General features: G+C 38.6%; 1 protein-coding gene across 10 annotated transcripts in view; it reads right to left on the bottom strand.

The window, feature by feature from the left end:
- kiaa1109 (KIAA1109 ortholog) overlaps positions 1-22,890 on the bottom strand; it is a 371,922-nt gene that overhangs the window by 104,874 nt on the left and 244,158 nt on the right. For all 10 annotated transcript variants that reach the window (XM_051928377.1, XM_051928381.1, XM_051928382.1 and 7 more), the window contains exons 46-49: positions 15,854-16,029; positions 13,857-14,566; positions 8,550-8,798; positions 6,293-6,386 (exon numbers count right to left, since the gene is read on the bottom strand). In XM_051928377.1, coding sequence (XP_051784337.1) covers positions 6,293-6,386; positions 8,550-8,798; positions 13,857-14,566; positions 15,854-16,029 — 1,229 coding nt within the window. The remainder of the gene's footprint in view (positions 1-6,292; positions 6,387-8,549; positions 8,799-13,856; positions 14,567-15,853; positions 16,030-22,890) is intronic.

Below are 22,890 nucleotides of genomic sequence, written 5' to 3'. Positions count from 1 at the left end.
GAACCTTCCAGAAGGACAACGATCTCTGCAGCAATCCACCAATCAGGCCTGTATGGTAGAGTGGCAAGATGGAAGCCACTCCTTAGTAAAAGGCACATGGCAGCCCACCTGGAGTTTGCCAAAAGGCACCTGAAGGACTCTCAGACCATGAGAAAGAAAATTCTCTGGTCTGATGAGACAAAAATTGAACTCTTTGGTGTGAATGCCAGGCGTCACGTTTGGAGGAAACCAGGCACCGCTCATCACCAGGCCAATACCATCCCTACAGTGAAGCATGGTGGTGGCAGCATCATGCTGTGGGGATGTTTTTCAGCGGCAGGAACGGGGAGACTAGTCAGGATAAAGGGAAAGATGACTGCAGCAATGTACAGAGACATCCTGGATGAAAACCTGCTCCAGAGCGCTCTTGACCTCAGACTGGGGCGACGGTTCATCTTTCAGCGGGACAACGACACACAGCCAAGATATCAAAGGAGTGGCTTCAGGACAACTCTGTGAATGTCCTTGAGTGGCCCAGCCAGAGCCCAGACTTGAATCCGATTGAACAACTCTGAAGAGATCTTAAAATGGCTGTGCACCGACGCTTCCCATCCAACCTGATGGAGCTTGAGAGGTGCTGCAAAGAGGAATGGGCGAAACCGGCCAAGGTTGGTGTGCCAAGCTTGTGGCATCATATTCAAAAAGACTTGAGGCTGTAATTGCTGCCAAAGGTGTATCGACAAAGTATTGAGCAAAGGCTGTGAATACTTATGTACATGTGATTTCTCAGTTTTTTTATTTTTAATAAATTTGCAAAAACCTCAAGTAAACTTTTTTCACGTTGTCATTATGGGGTGTTGTGTGTAGAATTCTGAGGAAAAAAATGAATTTAATCCATTTCGGAATAAGGCTGTAACTTAACAAAATGTGGAAAAAGTGATGTGCTGTGAATACTTTCCAGATGCACTGTAATTCAGAATTCATTGTTCCATCAATGAAGGCAAGCCGTCCTGGCCCAGATGCAGCAAAACAGGCCCAAACCATGATACTACCACCACCATGTTTCTCTACACTGAACGTACACCTGGGGACCCCTTACTGTGAGGGAGCTGCACTACCGTGCATGTTTAATACCTGCTTTAATGCATTTCATCATGAAAATTTATCTTAGCATTCTACATTTTCAGAGAGCGGGGATATCATGAAGTGAATGTATTATGTGCGGTGATTACTGCCTCGCCGCCTCTTAGTGCAAGAGAAAGTCAGTTTAAGAAGCACGTAGCGATTGACAACTGGGTTGGGGAACACTTAACACAAAGCATTTAATGTGCTACATTAACTTATGACGGAGTGAAAGAAAATCTAGTAAATTAAACATTGATTTTAGGATGAAGTTTAGTTTACGACATTCTGCTTTAATGAAAAAATAAACTATGAGAATAAAGTGGAAATGTCGACTTTAATCTTGACATATAGTTTTTTTTTTCTTCACTGTGGCCCTAATACGCTTCCGGTGGGCTATACCACAAATAGCATTATAAATGCAAGTTGCAGTTTTATTATTTATGTATATAGCTTAGCTTGAAGCAAGGTCCATATTAATGCAGTTTGCGTAAATGATGGTTCAGCTGGTAAAGCTGTCATCACCAAGTTGCACTTGTTTTATTTTATTTTGGTGAATACTGTGTAATGCACCTGGGCTTTGAAGTCTTGGAAGTAATAGTATTATTACTGGAAGTTGCACTATTATTTATTGTATTGTTATTTATTAGTTTAAATGTTATGCAGTTTAATGATGGTAAAGTTGTTTAAAAAGTCACTTTAACATGTCAGTGGACAGAAATTGTTAACATTAACAAAGTGTAGTTGGTTTACAAAAAGTATTTACTATTTATTCCTTTTCTAAGACATGTTCAGTGCAATACAGCTTTTGACAATCACAAGTGTGAGAAACTGAATGGAACAGATCATTTAAACCAGGACTCTGATATCATGCTAAAGGTGGCCATCCCTTAAAAGCTGTAAATGTGAGTACTATGTTACTCAATGTCAGTTCAACCTATGGCAAAAAAATGCATCTTTCAAATATTAAAGGCTTCAGATGGAAGTCTAACTGAAATGTGATACAGTAACATAATAAACCATTCTCAATTCAGGTAATTATGTCTTGGAAATAATGCAGTTATCAATATAGTGTATATTATTTTAGCGCTGCGTCAAGGGTTGCCTCTTTAAATTATACCACAACAGATGACATGTATATACTTTGTTGGCTTTCAAAGCAGTTGTCCTAAAATATCCTGCTCCTAAGAAAATACACTAAGTATCTGTAAAAGATCCACATAAATCCTTTACTGTTAGCACTTAAGCAGAACATACTGTTTGGAAAACTGTCATTGACAGGAAGAATATAACCATGAGTTACATCAAATGAAAATTGTTATTGTTCTTCATATCTAGGTTAGACCATATGTTCCGTTGTTACAGCATTGGCCAATATACAGATACTAGGGGGCTCTGCCCCCTGCTCGCTTCGCTCGCCAACCCCTGGTGTTGGGTAATTACAAAGAGCGTGATGTATGTATGAGATATAGCATAGTGTGAAGGTGTAGATGACGCATATAGGAAGCAAAGAATAAAGTGTGTGGCACAGTGTAAAGATTTACTGGAAAATGTCTTTGTACACAACATTAGTAGTAAAGATGGTGTCCTGTATTGGCCTCTCTTTCAACTTCATGTAGCATTTTTATAGACTTAGCTAATGGGTGATTGTTTATGATATGAGTGACGTTTCTCATTATAAGCTCCGTGCATTGTTTGTTTTCAGGAAGGTTCATTCGTTGATAGATTGCGTCATCTGGATCTAAGATGTAGATTTGTGCATATTTGCGTTCTTGATTTGTTTCAGGGTGCACTGTTCCAATGCGATGTAATATTTGTCCACATACGCGAAAGCAGTATGGGCCATTGCCTTTTGGTGGCCTGATATTTACTCCAGTAGATGTAAAAGCAAATGAACTATTGTAGGATCTAATGCAGTTCATAAAGTTTTTACTTTCAGGTACATCGTTAGTTAGAAGCTTCCGTGGATATTCAGGATATGAATGTAAAGGAGGCAGTCTAACTTGACCCTCTTGACAACAACGTGTAAATTCATTACTTATATTGCCAGTTGTTTCTTCAGGGAAGTTAAGTGAATGACAATGATTGCAAATGACATTCATTAATCCCAATGAATTTTCATGAATAGTGGACTCATTATTGAACGCGTTGTCAGCTAACTGGCGCAATCGTTTAGCAGGTGTTTGTCGTTCATGTCTTTGATGTTTATCTTTTGCTTGTGCCGTTTGAGAGGCACGTCGTTGTATGTCCAGTATTTGGGATGTGTTGTTTTGGAGCTGTAATCGCTTTGCTTGTGTTGTGTGAGAAGCCCGTTGTAGTTTCCGGCGTTCATTGTTTGTATTGAGCCTGGCCCGTTTTTGTATCTCGGTCAGTCGAGCTTTCTCTTTTTGGAGCCTTGCCTGCTTGTTTTCCGGCATTTCAGATGCGCGTTGTAGACGTCTGCGTTCATTTATTTTGTCCCTTCGCTCCCGTTTTTGTATCTCTGTGACTCGAGCTGTTTCGTTTTGAACCCGTGCCTGTTTCGCTTCAGCACTTTGAGACGCGCGCTGCATGCGTCTACGTTCATTGTGTCTGTCCATCTGGGCTCGTTTCTGTAACTGTGTTAGTTGAGCTTTGCGTTTTTAGAGCCAAGACATTTTTTCTTCCGCGGTTTCAGAAGCGCGTTGTAGGCGCCGACGTTTATTGTTTTTTTTCATGCGGGTTCGTGTTTGTGGTCCCGTTACTCGGGCCGTATCGTTTTGTACCCGTGATCGTGAATTCATGACTTGTTTGTTCTTTATCGTTAGTAATATGGATAAGTAATAAGGAGGATCGCACTCACTGTTAATATGGAGCCTTTTCTGTGGTTGTACGGTTAATAGTGCATCATTGTAATGAGATCCACCTATGCTGCATAGTTTGAACGTGTTCAGATGACGTATGTTTAATACGGACTGTTCGTTTAGTAATATGGATTACCCATGAGGTGTCGCGCCTGTATATGTATTGTAGTCCGGTGTGGTGTTGTTTATGTATGATGTCGTTTGTTGGTGTGTGTTATTTTAGAAGTGCGTGGAATGAGCTGTATAGTCTGTACGTTGATTTCAGATGAGAGTTGTAGGCGAATGCTTCTATCGTAGTATCTGCCGTTTTCCGAAACACAAATCGCTTTCTGTAATATGTTGGGTTTGATGTGTGACCCTTTGAGGACTCCGTAGTCTGTTCCGTTTAACTGTGTTGTGGGGGTGTGAGTCCTCTTTTTCAGTACCATGTCGGGCTTGATTTGTGAAGTTTTGTGGACTCCTTAGACTGTCCCGTTTCACTGTTAGGCGGGGATAATCAGATTGAAACATGTTGTGTTGTCCGTATGTGTGGGTTTTTTGTATGATCTCGAGTGTTCGCTTTTGGTTGCTCTTCCGTTTTTGAGCCTCAATCTCGGGCTCGATGGGTGACCGTGTGTGGAGTCCTAAGTCTGTCCCGTTTCACTTTGGGGTGTGTGTCTGACTCCTCGTTTTTGTGTGATATGGGCGCGTTGCCTCATTTCATATTTCTGTTAGTGGAGGGGCGCTTTGTGTCTCATTTCTTATTTATGTTAGTGTGTGAAATCAGTTGTCTGTCCCGTTTCGTGTGCTATGGGCTTTGTGTGGCGCTTGCGTCTGACTCCTTGTTTATGTGTGCTAGGGGAGTGTTGCCTCATTTTTTATTTCTGTTAGTGGAGGGGGGCTTTGTGTGTCGTGGGTCTGAATCCTCCTTTTTGTGTACGTTTCGTGTGCTATGTCCGTAGTCTGTCCCGTTTCGTGTGCAATGGGCTTTGTGTGGCGCTCGCGTCTGACTCCTTTTTTTTTTGTGTGCTGGGGCGCGTTGCCTCACTTTTTATTTCTGTTAGTGGAGGGGGTCTTTGTGTGTCGTGGGACTGAATCCTCTTTTTTGTGTGCGTACCGTTTCATGTGCTATGTGGCGCCGGCGTCTGACTCCTTTTTTCTGTGTGCTATGGGCGCGGCGCCTCATTTCTTATTTTCCGTTGCTTGGAGGGGGGCTGTGTGTGGCGCCTGCGCACTACGTCTTTTGCGTCCACGGCCCATGTCCCTGCGTCCATCCGGTTTACCATTCTCGTTTAGTAATATGGATCAATAGTTTAAAGTAGTATCTTAAGCCATACTGAGAAGCTCAAAAGTACAAAATTTTGTTTGTGCAATATATATGCGTCTCCTTGCACCATCCACTTTGTAAATATGTTGATAGTAAGACCTATAATTCTGCCTTGGAGTCTAGAAATGAGACTTTGTAATGTTCTGGTATCTGTTTTTAATTAACAAAGTTTCAAATAAATTGCCTAGTAAACATAATATACATACACAAAGTATGACTCAAAATAAATTCAATCGACATCAATTGCAGCAGAAACATTTTATTTTGTCTTGCGAATAGGCAAGCTTAAGATGAATATTACAAGCAACAACTAAATCTAATATATTGCTGTATATAAAAAAATACCTGAAAAGAAAATTTTAGCACTGATACATTAAAAAGGATCACAAAACTAGTTGCTGTTAGAATGAGAAAGTCAAACAGAGTAAGTAGAATTTTCTTTCTCTCTTAATTTAGCTGTCTGTTCCGTTAATGAGTTATGGCGAGCTCAACATGTACACAAAAATAGAATAGAATGTTTTTGGCAATTCAATATAACTATGATGTACATAAAATGTAGTTGTGTATGCACTTCATTTCCAAGTTAGTATTAATTTCAACATCAAATACTGTCTTTAGTTTCTGGTCAAGATTTGTCCACAGAGACCCAATAATTTAACTGTAGTAAATGTAATATAGTAAGTATATTCCTAGGTTTATAGTTCTCTCTAGTTAGTACTTTTTACCATATATTGTAGTCTACTCTGTTCTATAAAGTGCTTTGTGATATTGCATGCTGGTGATGGCTCTAGAACAAATCAGAAATACTGTATGAAATGATTACAACATTTGCTGAATAACAATATCAAACTGTCATTGCTTACTGTATATACATTTATTTCACAAGATGGAAACCTACAGTAAATGAAATATAAATATTGATTATAATAGGAAGTGTCTCACTATAATCTGTAACAGAGATGCTATTCAAAGAAATAGCTATATACTAAACTACTTTTGTGAGAACTAGAGAAAGAAAGAATAAATAAAAATGATTAAAAAAAAATAACTTCAATCTACTCACTGAATATTTGGAGTGATTCCTTCTAATAACACTATATTAACGCCACCTATGTGAGCAGAGGCACAGGTCTCCGTCATCTTTTGATGCAAAATATCTGTAACCCAAAAATTAAACCATACATCATCAAAATATACTATATATTAAAGTAAAACTGATTTTAAATGTGGAATATACACATTTAAATAATAGTCACTACCATTATAGATATTTAAATATTAACTGTAAGCTTAAAACTTTTAATAAGCAAACACTGTTTTGCTTCTTTTTAATGCCAGTGAGATGCACTAATTCTGAGGAGTGATGGGGTATTAAAAACCAGTTCTTGGAGGGACAAAGTGGCTGATCATGAAACATGCCATTTATCTATATGGTTTGCTTGCGCTTTCATTCTGCCACATAAGCCACTTGTAATATTGTAGATTTTATTTTCTGATAGTATTAGAATATATAAGAATTGAAGCATATTGCTACATTTTGGTCATTTTACTCTAAACATCTCATTGAAACAAATACTTTTTGAGGAACATTCACAGGGGCAAAGGGCAAAAAATTGCTTTAGATTCCCTTGTTATTTCCCTCTCATTTTAAATGGCACAGAAAAAGGAAAAAAAACTGAATGAATATAGAAAAGTGTAAAAGATGTGATTAAGAATTATAAATGTCAACAAGTTAGTGAACTTAAAATATGCCAAAAATGATGCTCTTTTGGCAAGAACTACCCAATAATACTGAATTGGACTGGTTTAAAATGCAAAAATGATAATTAAAATTATATAATGAAAACAAGACAATCTGTTCAAAGTACTTTGTTTAGACTTGTAATTGAAATTCATTGTTCTTTCAGATATTAGTATAAAGTAGCACTTCAATTAAAAAAACGTGTAAACAACATACTATATACATATATGAAACAAACATAATCATTAATCAAAAGGTACCCTAAGTTCTTGTCTATAAGCCGCGGCTTATCTAAGGAAAAAAGTTGTGAAAATGAAAAAATAGAATATTGGCTTATACATAAGTCCGGCTTATACAGTAATCCCTCCTCCATCGCGGGGGTTGCGTTCCAGAGCCACCCGCGAAATAAGAAAATCCGCGAAGTAGAAACCATATGTTTATATGGTTATTTTTATATTGTCATGCTTGGTTCACAGATTTGCGCAGAAACACAGGAGGTTGTAGAGAGACAGGAACGTTATTCAAACACTGCAAACAAACATTTGTCTCTTTTTCAAAAGTTTAAACTGTGCTCCATGACAAGACAGAGATGACAGTTCTGTCTCACAATTAAAAGAATGCAAACATATCTTCCTCTTCAAAGGAGTGCGTGTCAGGAGCACAGAATGTCACATAGATAGAGAAAACAATCTCTAGCAAACAAATCAATGGTGCTGTTTGGCTTTTAAGTATGCGAAGCACCGCAGCACAAAGCTGTTGAAGGCGGCAGCTCACACCCCCTCTGTCAGGACCAGGGAGAGAGAGAGACAGAGTTTGTTTTTCAGTCAAAAATCAATACGTGCCCTTCAAGCTTTTAAGTATGCGAAGCACTGTGCAGCATGTCGTTTCAGGAAGCAGCTGCACAAAAGATAGCAACGTGAAGATAATCTTTCAGCATTTTTAGACGAGCGTCCGTATCGTCTAGGTGTGTGAACAGCCCCCCTGCTCAATCCCCATACATCAGGATCACAGATAGTCAGCGCAAGAGAGAGAGAAAAGTAAGCTGGGTAGCTTCTCAGCCATCTGCCAATAGCGTCCCTTGTATGAAATCAACTGGGCAAACCAACTGAGGAAGCATGTACCAGAAATTAAAAGACCCATTGTCCGCAGAAATCCGTGAACCAGCAAAAAATCCGCGATATATATTTAAATATGCTTACATATAAAATCACAATTTAAATGACCACTACGCGCGCGTGTTGACTCGGCGACGCCCAGAGCAGAAAGAACGCGCTCCGGCCGCTCCAACCGCGCCATGCGGGGAGTGAGAGAGACGCCAATATCTCACACTCTCTCCCCCCTTAAAGAAATTAAATGGGTGCGAGTGAGACCACTGACCTCCCTCCCTTCTATTAGTTATAGGTTATAGTACGTTCGGCTTATCCATGAGTCCGGCTTATCTATGATAAGATTTTATTTTAAAAATTCGTATGATTTTTGGTCTCCGGCTTATACACGAGTCCGGCTTATAGACAAGAACCTAGGGTACAAAGTTAAAAGGAAAGGGATTTTAAGCTTTGTGTGATAATGACATAAATACCTTTCATTTTTTCTTTGAGTGTAAAACTGCCATGAATTTTTTTCAGCTCTGCTTCCATAGTTAGCCCTCCAATATCAGCTTCAAGGTGAGTACGGTTTACCATGCCTATTCCAAAGACTATAAGAGTTACATACTGAGGCTCAGAGCTAAGAAGACTTCTCTTCCTCTGTAGTTTGTTTGGACTTGAATTATCCTGCTCATTTTCAAAGATTACTCTACAGGCTGGTTCTGTAGGGCTTCGGCCATCATCTAAAACAGAAACAATCACAGTTTATAAAGCAGCAAATATATTTTTTGACATTTTTAATTCCAGTTTACCTTCATAATGCAAAAATGTATTTTATCTTAATCTTAACAGGAGAATAGTTCAGAACAAAATCAAAAATTATTTAGTGAGAGTGACTGAACCTACTGTTACTAGAAACAACCTGAGCTCTGTGGGAACACAGAGCAGTTGTATTCCATTTTCGCTATGCTCCTCATTGTTTTGTGCATTACAATTCTGTTATTAAATTTTCAAATATTACATCCTAAAAAATTAAAATCTATTGATGGTATTAGTTGCAACCTGATGGATAAAAATGAAACTGGTGAACAACCTTTACTGTCTCACATCAGAGCTAAGCTATTATAATTTGAGCAGTGGTGTTTCTACATTAGGATCCAACTGCGCTGTTGCACAAAAATTAATAAGCCAAATCCAATGTTTATAACAAACTCAACTTTGTGAGTTTTTTTGTTTTTTTTTTTGTTTTCCAACATTTGCTCAATATGTTGTTTTCTGTAGTTAAGTGAAACTGTCTTTGTGGTGTGTGCTACTAGCCTGTTTCTAGTAAGCTAGGCTGGGCTTTTTAACCTTACAGTGCTCTAGTGCTTTGAGTTTCACAGGGTGTCCTGTACGTTAGGACACCTACTCACATTATTCTCTGCAAAAAAATGACTGTTACCATTTTTTATCTTTTGTGAATTGTATGCTTGCACTTTCAGTTTGAACTTTTACTAGGAAAGCAGATTAATTCAGCAGTGGTCTACAAAAAGTCCACAGTATCATCATTAAACCTTTGTTAAAGGATATCACAATAACTTTAGCAGACCTTGTGCCATGAATGCTTTGAGTAAAAGTGATTACACTTATCTCATGTGGCTGTGGAACATCTTTTAACCTTCACCAACAGCTGCTAGCGGCCTCTCTAACAGATGGCACTACATTTGAAAGATGTGGTCCCTCCATGACTGAAAAAGAATCCAACAGAAGACTACCTTGGCCATGATGATTATGTTTCAAAAAAGAGCAGAATTCCATGTGGGATGACCACATGCACACACTGAAATAACCCCTCTCTGAAACAAAAAGCTGGTGAGCTGCTCTTTCTTTAGTGAGCTGAAAGATGACAACCTTTTCTCTTTGTGGACCTAAAATCTAATATTCACTCTGACAGGGCCAAGCTCTGGGCAAGTCACTGAGCATAGTTTGAGAAGACTGAGAGGCAGCTACTACTTCAAGAAGGGAACTTTAACACCTATACTCTTGTGCCAGAAAGAGTAATGCTATCCCTATGAAGCTGCAGAGGACACAGCAGAAAGCCTTGCTGAGAAATACACAGCACAACATGAACAAAGGACCACACTGCAATTAAAAAAAAAAAAAAAGAAGTGCATTCCAGCACAAGAAAAATCCTCCACTTGAATCCATAGCAGCAATAATAGCAATAACTCCACACATCGGACATCAGCTTTAAATACTTGGTATTATAAAAATATGCATCTGTGCCAAGATAAATTAGAATTCTGAATAAGCAGTAAACAGCCAGCCTCATGTTATAGGTTTGTCTGTCTAGTCTATCAACGTCTCTTATATGCCAATATTTAGACATGCAGTTATCATATTTCCATAATCTTTGTGTTCATCAATAAACTGTATTACTCTGTTTGTTAAAACATTTTTACATGAAAATGTATTGTTTTTAATTGAAATAAGTAATCAGCTATGTTCCCTTTGAATTCCTGTGCAATTTTTATTGTGCTGCACACACCTATCCCCCCTTTGTTAATGCAACCATGTCAATGACAAATTGTATATAGAGCACATTAAAAACAACACCGGTAATCCTGTAGCCAAAGTGCTTTACATTAAAACATACAATGAACATAAATAAAATAAATAGAAATAAAGTAAAATAAAGAAACATACAGCCAGCAGTGAGTTTAAAAAATAAAGAAGATGACTAAGAGTAGGGGAACCATCAATATTCAGTGAAGATCACCAAAAGTTAGAGAACAGAAATGAGTCTTCAATCTAGTTTTAAAAAGTTCAATTGAAGGTGACTACTTAATGTAAAGAGTTCCAAAGATGTGGTGCAGCATCTGCAACAGTGCTGTCCTCCTTTGTTTTACACCTAGTGCGAGGGACCATAAGAAACAACTGACCAGTAGATCTAAGTTCTCTGGATGGCTGGTGTAAACACACAATTCAGAGAAATAGTCAGGAGCATACTCATGTAATGATTTAAAAACAATCAACAAAATTTTAAAGTTAATTCTGAAACTAACAGGCAGTCAGTGTAAAGAAGCTAATATTGAAAAAGCAGAATCAAATTTTCTTGCCCCAACCAAAAAACTGGACCAACAGCAACCTGCATATCAGGGATTTGCTGATCCCAGAATAAAATGAGTTGCAGTAATCAAGCTGAGAAAAGATAAAAGCATGTGTAGCTTTCTCAAAATCCCAAGAAGATTAAAAAAAAGGTTTGACATTAGCTAAAAGATGAATCTCGAAAAAGCAATTCTTGACTAGATAGTTAATCTGTTTTTCAAAAGAAAGATTACTGTCAAAAATTAAACCAAGATTACAGACTTGAGGTTTGCAAATGTCAACAAAAGTGCCAAGAAGTTCAAGACCAATTTGAGCTTTGGCTGTAGCACTTCTATTAAATTTTAATTGAGATTAAGAAAATTGTCAGCCATTCAGGATCTTAGTTCAAAAAGACAATTGTGCAGTCAAATAATTGTAGATTTACACACAGGAATATAAACCTGTGTATCAACAGCATAACACTGAAAAGAAATATTAAATGTCCTAAAAATAGCTACTATATGATGAAGATAAATAGAAAATAAAACAGGACCCAAATTGGATCCCTGAGGAACATCACATTTAACAGGAGCAGTAGACAAGAGGAATTGAAAAACACTTAAAAGTGTCTACCAGTAAGATATGACCTGAACCAGTTAAGAGCAGACCCTTTAAGCCCAACTAGACGTTCAAGCTGCAACAGCATGGCTGCATGAGTTATCCTTTTTATGTTGATGCTTAATTTCATGCCGGTCCAGCATCCACCTGTTTCCCATCCATTCATTATTCATGTAAGAGTGTTTTGAGGATCTCTATAGCCAGACTCTGATCGAAGAATGACGTTACCTTATTTACATAAACTGTAGATCACACAGTAAATGTGAATCTTGATTAAATGTTTAAAGATAATCACCTTTGCAATATATATTTATGCTGCGGAGTGTGAGATAGTTGGCAAACATATCCAATGCCATGCAAGAATGTTAATGAACTTTAATACATAAACAGTCTTACAACAAGAAGCCAAGATTATGATTCGGTTGGTGTCTTTTGACATTTATACATGTGAAAAATCACATGTATCAAAATATTTACACAGTTCAGCCAATTCATGTTACATGTTTGTGTCTTTTAGCAGGATTCATATTAGTGATTATTTCCATCCTATTCCATAATTTCCTTGGATTATTATGTAGAGTTTCCTTAGTCTTATTTTTTAATGTTTTCCTGCTTCCCTAATGTGCTTAAGTTCCTCTGGTACAGCATTCAGCTGCAAAATATCCTTCCTTTGGAATGCCTAACATTTTCCGTGTAATTCTTTTTGCCCTGTTATTTGGGAATACTTATTATTATTTTTGTTTTTAGATATCACCATACTAACATAGGAAAATGCTAGCTCATGCAGCACAATCAAACACAACGAGTCAGTGGTGGGACTGGATCAGCACCTTGTGTATTTCCATGTCATAGCCAAAAGACTACCATGCCATTTGATATATAGATTTATACCCACGACTTGAAAGGTTGTTGAACAATCAAACAATTGAGGAACAAACACTGCAACAAATAGTTACTGTAGGTGGAGAACAGACATCCCGGCCTTGTAAGAGAATGGTTTCTTGCCTAGGCAGGAGGCCAGAGTGGAAGGACAGATGGATTGGCCGGCTGGATGAAAAAATAACTTTGTGCCCGGCCGGTGTAATATAATGGATGGACAAGTGGAATGTAGTAGTTTGGAGCAATTCCATCCACTGAGGTTCTCTCAGTGCTAATAGAGTGCTAATAGCTCAGGGGAGGAACTCCTGCTTTCCATATGGCCCGGAAGTGCTTTCAGGAAGGCACAGCATGGCACCGGAAGCATTCCTGGGTCTGGCATAAAAAGGAGGCTGCTGCCTCACACTGGGGAATCAGAGTTGGGAGGCAGCAGGCAACACTCAATGGGAGGACAGAAGGATGAAGAAGGAAGAATTTGAATTGTATTGTGCTTTATTCATTTATCTTACGCGTGTGATTATTTAAAAAAAAAAAAAAGTGTCTTTGGTGTCTGAGGTGTTTATTCAACAAAAAGGCTACAAGATAAAATAAATTTCATTATGACACAAGAAAGGGTATACAAAATAGATTTTTTTTCACTTTGTTTTAAAAATGATGTCTTCAAGGTGGTAGCTATCATTAGCGATACACTCTTTGGGACAACTTCTGAATGTTCACATGACTCTTTCGGCCATTTCAAGGGGAATAGTAGCTGACTTTATGATGAATAGCGTCCTTGAGGGGTTCAAGGTTTTGAGGTCTGTGTGTGTATACCTTCAACTTGAGGTAGCCCCACAAGCTAGCTGCTCAGGTAATTAAAAGTCACCTCAGGCCAAAGGCTTAGTGGCGCTAAAGACAAATTAAAGGTCACATCAGGTCAAAGGCTTAAGGAGGTTAGTCCTAGATCTCATCTCATGTTGTCTCTAAAGTTTATAGGTTGGAAGTAGGACAGTAGCAGGCAGAGAGAGAAAAAGAGTAGAGAAAAAGTGTGTTTTGATGGTTATGTGAAAGCATGAGCCATCCCATCACACAGATATTGGTGTACATCCTTAGAGAAAGGTCCTGTAGTTTGTTCAAAAGACCCATAAATACCAATATAAATATAAGCAGTTTCAGTATGTCTTGACAATTACATAAATCTTATCATTATAAAGAAAATAATTAAAAAAGACAAGACATTTAATATTAACTGATTATCTTACCTGCAGAAACACCATTTTCTGGAGACGATTTCTCCAAAATTCCAGTTGGATCAGAGATTAGGGAGTAGAAATTGAGAAGTTTGTACATGTTCTGCCAACATTCTGCAGAAGGCTCACTTTGCTCAGATACAGTAATGGAATCGGAATCGTCCATTTGGATAGTCATGTGATCAGCAGCATCCCGTGAGCCTTTCCTAGACACCCTTGAAGTCCTTCTTTCTGAGCGACCTAAGGTGTTTTTACTTCTTGCTTCTTTTTTGTTATTTTCACTTCCTAATCGTTTGTTCCTCTGATTGTTTCCTCTGTTTCCTCCATTAAGGCTGCCCCTTGAGCTACGACTAAAATCAGAGGAACGAAAATCTCTGTGTTTTCTTGTTTTAAAAGTTGGCGTAGGTGAAGCTGATCCTGCAGTGTATCTGCTTAGTTTGATATCCGTTTGGGTTGCCTTAATGTCGTCAATCATTGTACTGAACTGATGAATTAGACGAACTAGTGCCATGTCAACATGCTGACTAATAGATTGACAGGATATTGTGAAGTTACAGTGAAATGTGTTGTAATGCCTTCTGTTTAAATCATGGAAAGCCAGAGCACTGGTTGAGTTTTGTGGTGAGCACATGGACTTTTCCATCACCACCGCATTAATGCTAAAGGTTTCAAACATAAGTGCTGGTTTGAAGTCCAAAGGAGGGAGGTTAACAGCTCCTTGCCTAAAAATTTAAAAGATAAATTCCATATAATAGTTTTCAACACATCAATAAAAATTTTTAATATCAAAATTCAGTGTCAGTATAAAATGCAGTATTGACAGAGACATGTTATACTCTATCCAACATATCCATTGTCAACCCTCTGAATTTAGTTAAGGTCTCTGGGGTTACAGTAAATCCTGGCAGCATTGGGAGCAATGCAGGAACAAGCTATGAACTTGAATCTTTGAGCAAGCTTATACATACTAAACCAAGCTTATACATACTAAACCAATCAATTAACCTTAAAAGATCCTTAGCATGTATGTGAAAAGCAGTACTAACCACTGCACTACTGTGCAGCCCCATTATCTTTTCCTTAACACTATAATTTTTACTTTTATTAAGACAGTGTGTATGAAATACACAATTATAAGCTTTGAACCGTTATATTTTTGTGTTGATTTCTCTTTACACAAGCAATTTAGAACTACAAAAAATGAATTATTGATGAATACTTGATTAGTTTGTAAATGAAGACTGTGTATTTATTTTCAGGCCCATTAATTAGACTGACAAACCTAAGCATTTGTACTTTATTAATTACAGTAGCAATAAGTGCAAGACAGTACCAAGATCCATGGTCACACACAAACCTCATAATACAATACAATACTGAATCTTATGCTTGTGCTTAGCCTTACCACATAATTATACTTGTTGAAAACCACAGTCATATTTGCAGCTTAGATGACTCAATATATACAGTACTTTCAGCTTTCAAATGAGGATTGAAGCAAACTATATTCATAAAAGCCTTTAGTTTTATAATAGAACTAATTCAGTAATACTGCACAGCACTCAGTCCCTGTTAAGGCAAAATGACGTTTCAAATTAATATCATGTATCTGTTAAATACATAGATCTCTTTTTGTTTTAAAATTCTGAGTTTATAAACTCTGAGCTAAAAAAAGGTATCTATAAAAACAAACTAATTTTAAAATAAAATGTGAATAAATACATTATAGAGGTAAAACTCTATGGTAGTTAATGCCCTGGTTCAAATCTGCACAGAAATAATATTTCTTTTCTTAGGGTGTTTTGGTTTCCACCCACATTTGAAAGACTTGACTATGAATTCACTATGATAGACCATTGTCCTAATGAGAGAAGGCCTCTTTCATTCAGTGCTGACAAGCCCCATATTAACCTTCAATGTAAGACAACACATGGGTTCCTAAAATGGACAGTTGGATTGACAGATTCATTTTATCTTTATACTATATAAAGTTAAATCAAAATTAATACCTTCGAGATCTTTTATTTTTTCTCTCCTTTGAAGTATCCGAGTCAACAATATCTGCTCTGAGGCAATCCAGAGTTCCAGAAAAGGATAAATGTTCACCAAAATACATTTTATAACTCAAGGGTGTGGTATCTTGAGACTGGATGCCTATATGGTTCAGTAAAGGTTTAAAAACCACCTATGAGACAAGATGAAAAACGTCACCTTAAGAAAGGGAGTTACTTTTAACAATATTAAAATATTAATAAAAAAAAGATATAAAGCAGTGATTCTTAACCTTTTTTGAGTCACAGACCCCTTTAAGAATTTGATGAAAGCTATGGACTCCCTTCCCCAGAAATAGCCACATAAACAAGACTTTGCATGCAATGAATATAACGTACTTTATTTATTGAGATTTGATTGTCTCATACATATGACATACACAAAGTATTATTAAACTTTAAAGTAAACAATCTTAAGAAAAACAAAAAACACTCCTTTTTATGCAAAAAGTATTGGCCGCTCATTATAATTATGAAATACAATCCTCTTGTGCAAATTAAAACAAATTTTCTACTACAGGCAGTCCCCCGGTTACGTAAGAGATAGGGACTGTAGGTTTGTACTTAAGTTGAATTTGTATGTAAGTCGGAACAGGTACATTATTTTAATAAATGCTATTATTGACTGACTATAACCAAGTGCTCTGCCAATGAATGATGGAGTTTCACCTCTCTCTGACCTTTTTATTATTTCTACTTTATTTTCAATGATGATGGTTTTTCTCTTCTTTACTGTATCACCAGCACTTGCATCAGATTTGTGTTTCAGAGACATTCTTGAAGGGTGAAGACAAAAGGTTAAGATGAGCTCTTCTGCACAGCACTGTACACGTTATCACAGCAGGAAGGCACCCATCAAAACGTCTGATCTACTGACAAGAGACAACTTTTTGCTATGTGCGTAACAATACAAGCAGGCTTGCTATTGAGAATGAATGGGGGGGGCGAGGGGTGGTTCATCACCAGCCCACCTCACAGTCACCTCCACTACAGTATGCAGCCTGCAGTGTCCGCCCACAGAGAACGAACACGGTGTGGCCAAAGGCGGCTAGTGAATCGCCCAACCCCAATTCAACAGAAAGCCATCCAAGGCACACTACAATGCTACCCCCGCCGTCCCGTTCAGCCACAACCGGGGCACCGCTTGCAGCATTACCAGCCGTGTGTGCTAGGCAGGCAGTGAAACGCCCCCCTCCGCTCCACCCAGCCTACGTCTAGTCAGGAGCAGTAGCTGCGGCAGCGTAGTGGGCGGGCAGCGAACTATCGTCCTGCACACGAGCAATAGCTGTGGCCCCGGTGACTATGGACCACGGGTCACTGTTTGCCGCCGGGAACCGCCCGAGGGACACTACACTGCACGAGCAGCGAAATCGCCCCCCTCCAGCCACCGCTTGCAGTATCCCCAGGCCAAAGATGACGGAGCGGCAGTTACTGAGGCGCATGCGTCGTAGCTGCGTCCTCATTTGTAAGTTGGATGTCCGTAACCTGGGGACTACCTGTACTACATTTTTTACTACCATTAATACTACTACTCTAAATCAACAGTACCAGGCTGTATAGTGAATATAAAAGTTAATTTTTATCTGACCCTTACAGATCCCCTGAAACCCATTCATGGACCCTCCTAGGGGTCCACGGACCTCAGGTTAAGAACCCCTGATCTAAAGGAAAAAAAAAACTTGTATTAAAATAAGTCATAATCATCCTTTAGTGAGCTTGTGTTTTTTTAAACCCAAATGTTTCTCTGCGCCCACTTTTTTACTCTTCAAAGAAAACAGTATTGTGGAGGCTTAATTTCATGTTAAAATTCACCAACTTTTCATAAGTTCCCATTTACAAAAAGGCACTTCTTTTGAAATATTTTTATTGTTAATACAGTTAGACTTTATTGTGAAATTCATCTGGTTTGTTTCTTTTCTCTGTTTCAGGAGTGCAGTAATTTCCCATTGGCTTTCTTGCACTTCACTGGGGCTTCTCTGTATGAAGCAAGAGCAGGTGAGTTGCACTGAAACTTACTGGGCAAAGAAGTTACTCTTTGTATGTCCGGCAGTTATAATTCATTGGTAGCTGCATTCCGACAGTAGCATATGCAGGACTTCTTTTGCTGCAATTGAAGATGCTACTGTAGGAATGCAGCTGCCACTATTGGACTATTATGCCCTTTTTGTTTGCTATGAAATTCAGAAGGATAATAGGCAAAGGTACATGCACAAGGAAAAGAGAATGAGTGTGTGTGTGAAAGAGAGAAAGATAAAGAGAAAGAAGGTGAAAGCATGCAGTGCTAGGGAGTGTTCAACATTGCTACTAGCAAGGTAGCCTGGACAAACCTGGGCCAGGGAAGATAAACTAAAGATGGCAAAACAGGATCATGCTATATTTCAGGTAGAGAATGCATCATGAAGGCAGCATGAGAGACCCAGTCCTTTAATGGTAAGAAAAATCAGTGTCACAGAGACTTGAGGATCTGCCAAAAGAAGTTCTAGCATAGTGTTCCTGAAGGAAATGTAAGGCTGCCACTGACCCTAGAAAGTGTGTCTGATGACTGGCTAGTAAAGAGTCCAGAGTAGGGTTTAAAATAGCTTCCTGGCCACATAATAACTGAGCACCAAGTGAGGAGCACAGTTTCGCACAAATGTTCAACTTGAAGAAAAACAAGGGATAAAGGCAAGATACAGAGAGAGAATGAGAAAGAAAGGGATAATGAGAAATTAGAACGTGTCATTGTACATAGTGGTAGGCCAATGGGTGAACACCCTTAATGCACAGACAAGGATTCACCTGTTATAAAGGAAAGTTTAAAGATGCAGTAGGCTTCTTGAATTTCAGGTACAGTGTACATTTAGTTCTTTATATTTGCACTCAATCAGGTTAAGGTGAATAAGCCGGTTAAGACAGAAAACTGGTTTGTTAATAATCCACGTTTATATACACTAGTAATCTTCTGGAGTTGTCCTGTGGAAAAATGCTCTGATGTCATTATACTGCACAAGAAAAAGATAAATGTCATCATCATACGCTGTGAAATCTGAAAATGTGCATGATACTTGTGATAATTTTCATTACTTTTATTAATATGTTTAGTCAGATTGACTCTTTACTTATAGGTTTCTGTGACCAGATTGCAGACAGTAAATTCTTTTCTATTTGGCTGTGCAATTGAACCCCTCAAAGGACCCAATATGTGTACTTCTTGTTTTACACCCAGTGCTGCTGGAATAATAACAGTGCAGGTATTTTTACTTCAGTAAGATATGCATTAGATTACTCATTAATTTAAAAAGTGACTGGAATACATAATGCATGCTACTATTGATGCGTTACCCTACTGCTCTTGAGTTTTTGCTAAGTATGGCACTGTACACTCAGCTCATCAACATAAACTTAGCAATTTCTAAAATACTGAGACAGATTATTTCAGCCAGGACAAGGAATAATGTGACTGCCCAAATACTTGCCTTTGCAAATGTATTTTGTGAACTCTTCTACCCGTTCTTGCTGAAAGTGTGTGCAAAGCAAATACAGTACAGTAATCCCTCGCTATATCGCGCTTCGACTTTCTCGGCTTCACTCTATCACAGATTTTATATGTAAGCATATTTAAATATATATCGCGGATTTTTCGCTGGTTCATGGGTTTCAGTGGACAATGGGTCTTTTAATTTGTGGTACATGCTTCCTCAGTTGGTTTGCCCAGCTGATTTCATACAAGGGACGATATTAGCAGATGGCTAAGAAGCTACCCAATCAGTGCACGTATTACGTATTAAATAAAACTACTCAAATATATTGTGAGCACAGGGGCTGTTCCCACCCCTAGAGGAAACAGCCGCTCCTCAAAAAACGCTGAAAGACTACCTTCACATTGCTTCCTTCCTTGCTGGGCTTACTTGTGGTTACTTTGTTGCGCGATATGCTTCCCGCAGGGTGCTTCACATACTTAAAAGCTCAAACAGCACTTATGGATTTTTGATTGTTTGCTTTTCTCTCTCTCTCTCTTGCTCTGACATTCTCTGCTCCTGACGGAGAAGATGTGAGCAGGCAGTCTGTTCGCACCCCTAGAGGATACGGACGCTCGTCTAAAAAATGCTGAAAGACTACCTTCACATTGCTCCCTTCCTTGCAGCTGCTTTGTCAAGCGACATGCTTCCCGCATGGTGCTTCGCATACTTAAAAGCCCAAAAAGCACCTATTGATTTCTGATTGTTTGCTTTTCTCTTTCTCTCTGACATTCTCTGCTCCTGACGTGCAGTTGTTTGAAGAGGAAGATATGTTTGCATTCTTTTAATTGTGAGACGGAACTGTCATCTCTGTCTTGTCATGGAGCACGTTTAAACTTTTGAAAAAGAAACAAATATTTGTTTGCAGTGTTTGAATAAAGTTCCTGTCTCTCTACAACCTCCTGCGTTTCTGTGCAAATCTGTGATCCAAGCATGACAATATAAAAATGACCATATAAATATATGGTTTCTACTTCTCGGATTTTCACCTTTCGCGGGGAGTTCTGGAACGCAACCCCCGAGATTGAGGAGGGATCGCTATACATGTGCAGGCCAACAGAGTGCAACGGACATGCACAGAGTACAAAATCCTTAACTGTAACCCTGTTATGGGTTTAAATGTCCACATAATAAGTTAATTCATGAAGAAACCTAAATCTGTTAATGAAGTTTCTTTCTCAAAGGCCAATAAACTGATTTCTCTTATCGGAATTAGGGATTACATGCCATTTTAGAAATTAATAATCATGTTATTGAAGTGCATGTAACCACACTAAATGTGTTCTCACTCTGCCCATAACATTTTTTGGCTTTTGCCTCTTTTGTGTTGTTCTGGTTGTACAAAGCAGCAGCCACAAGCATTTCTTCTGACCACACAAGCAGCTAAAGTTACATGCACAAAACTATATTACACAGCTCACACTTTGCTGGCTAAATCCATCCAAACTAGTAAACTACATTTCTAATGACCACCTATTCATCAAATACAGGTTATCTGATGTAGTGGAAACTGCTGAATTGCCCTGTTTTACTTTGCCCAAAATTATATTAACATAAGGACTAAGGATGTGCAGAGGACATAAAATTGTGAATAAAGAAAATGCACAGCCAGTAAGAACATTTATTAGTCAATACACCACAGAAACCAAGGAATGCTCTATTTTTATTAGAAAGGATATACATGTTAAATGGAAATAAAAATCTAAAATATCAGTATATTCAACATCTGTGGATTAATCAGTCATGACAGACATGCTGTCAAAAGATTTGATGAACAGTTTATTTTGAAGTCATGTAGCTCAACAGTCTGGGATTAATAATTGTTGTGCAACTGGGTTTATGTTGGGGTTTTTGTTTAGCACACTCCCACTGAAACATCCTGTCTCAAATCACAACTGTATCCACCTCTCTCTGATCTCTTTTATTATTGCATAGATACCTTGTAATTAGTATCTATATGTGTATTTAGGTGTATGCGCTAATTATCAAATTATTGGTGAATGCACAAATCAAACAGACTCATCTGGAACAAACTGGTAATATGCTGCCTGACTTAACAATCATTCTAACACATATTGCAAGGTAACATTAATTACGTGGTAAATAACCACTTATTAGTTCTTTCTATGGCCATCCTTTAGCATGAAACATCTGGATACATTATCTTAACATGGTCTTAAAAAAATTTGAATAAACTCGACTTTGAAAGTGCTCAAAATCTTTATTTACACATATAAACAATGTGATAAGCCATTCAAACAGTAACTGAGTTTGACAGAAACAGTACATGGAGAGGTTCGGAATTTATTTAGTACAAGGGTACTTTTTTCTTAGGTCTGTAATGTAACTTAGCTATTCACTTATTAGCAGTGCAACTGAGATCTTAGTCATTTATTAATATGCCAGATTAAGTAACTGCATATTCTGTGTTGTCCAATGTGTGCCAGCAGATAATGGTATCTAAACTAAGCACTTAGCTGATAAATGTATAATGGCATCATGGACAGTAGCTTGCATTGTAAAATTACATTGCTGTAAATGAACCGATTTGCTAGTTTTTGATTTCTTTAATTGTATAACAGGGTAATGTTTTGGATAATCAAATGCAACAGGACTTCAGCATTCAAACGTACAGCATAAACATTCGATTTTCAACATACTTGAAAACACTGGTTTTTATAAAGTTTCTGTTTACCTTTGTCACAGGTGGCTGGGGGGCAACCCGGCTAGGATGCCCCGGAGGAGGGCTTACGCCTCCCCCAGACCACGTGGGGACGACCGCCCTGGTGGCTATGGGGACCATGGGTACAGAGCTTTGAAGCTCAACCCTGTAGGGGCCCGTGGTTACCGCCAGGGGGCGCCCCAATGCCTATGGAGCCCTGGACCTCAGCACTTCCGCCACACCCAGAAGTGCTGGGGGGAAGAGGATAAGGGACACCGGGAGTGCTTCCGGGTGCGGAGCCGGTACTTCCGCCACACTGGGGAGTGCCGGCGGAAGCTCATCGGAAGACACCTGGAGCACATCCGGGTCTGTATAAAAGGGGCCGCCTCCCTCCATTCGATGGCTGAAGTCAGATGGAAGAGGATGGAGCTCGAAGGAGAGGAGTGGAGGTGGCCAGGAGAAGAAAAAGGCATTGTGTAGAGGGCCTGGACTTTGGGGTGATTGGTGCTGCGGCACTGGGTTGTGTGTGATCACTGTTGTACACATTGTTGTAAATAAACGTGTGTGGGGTGACAAAACGATGTCTGCCTGTCTGTGTCCGGCCTGTTCCCCACACCTTCAAAATGTTTTCAGTGGGAATGTAAACTGCCTATACTTCTCTTCTGTCTAATTAAAACTGCTGGAAAAAGAATACCTACTTAAAGAATGTCGGCTAAGTCTTAAGTCAAAGCTCACAATTATTTGTTTCTCTGAAGGTATGTAAAAATGTATGAAATAATGGAGGAAAAGGTTTTAAAAAATTAGAAAAATTGTTGATAAATTACCTGTGACTTAAA

The sequence above is a fragment of the Erpetoichthys calabaricus genome, chromosome 5 (assembly GCF_900747795.2).
Source record: "Erpetoichthys calabaricus chromosome 5, fErpCal1.3, whole genome shotgun sequence".
Lineage (NCBI taxonomy): Eukaryota > Metazoa > Chordata > Cladistia > Polypteriformes > Polypteridae > Erpetoichthys > Erpetoichthys calabaricus.
This window is presented reverse-complemented; position numbering and strand designations above follow the sequence as displayed.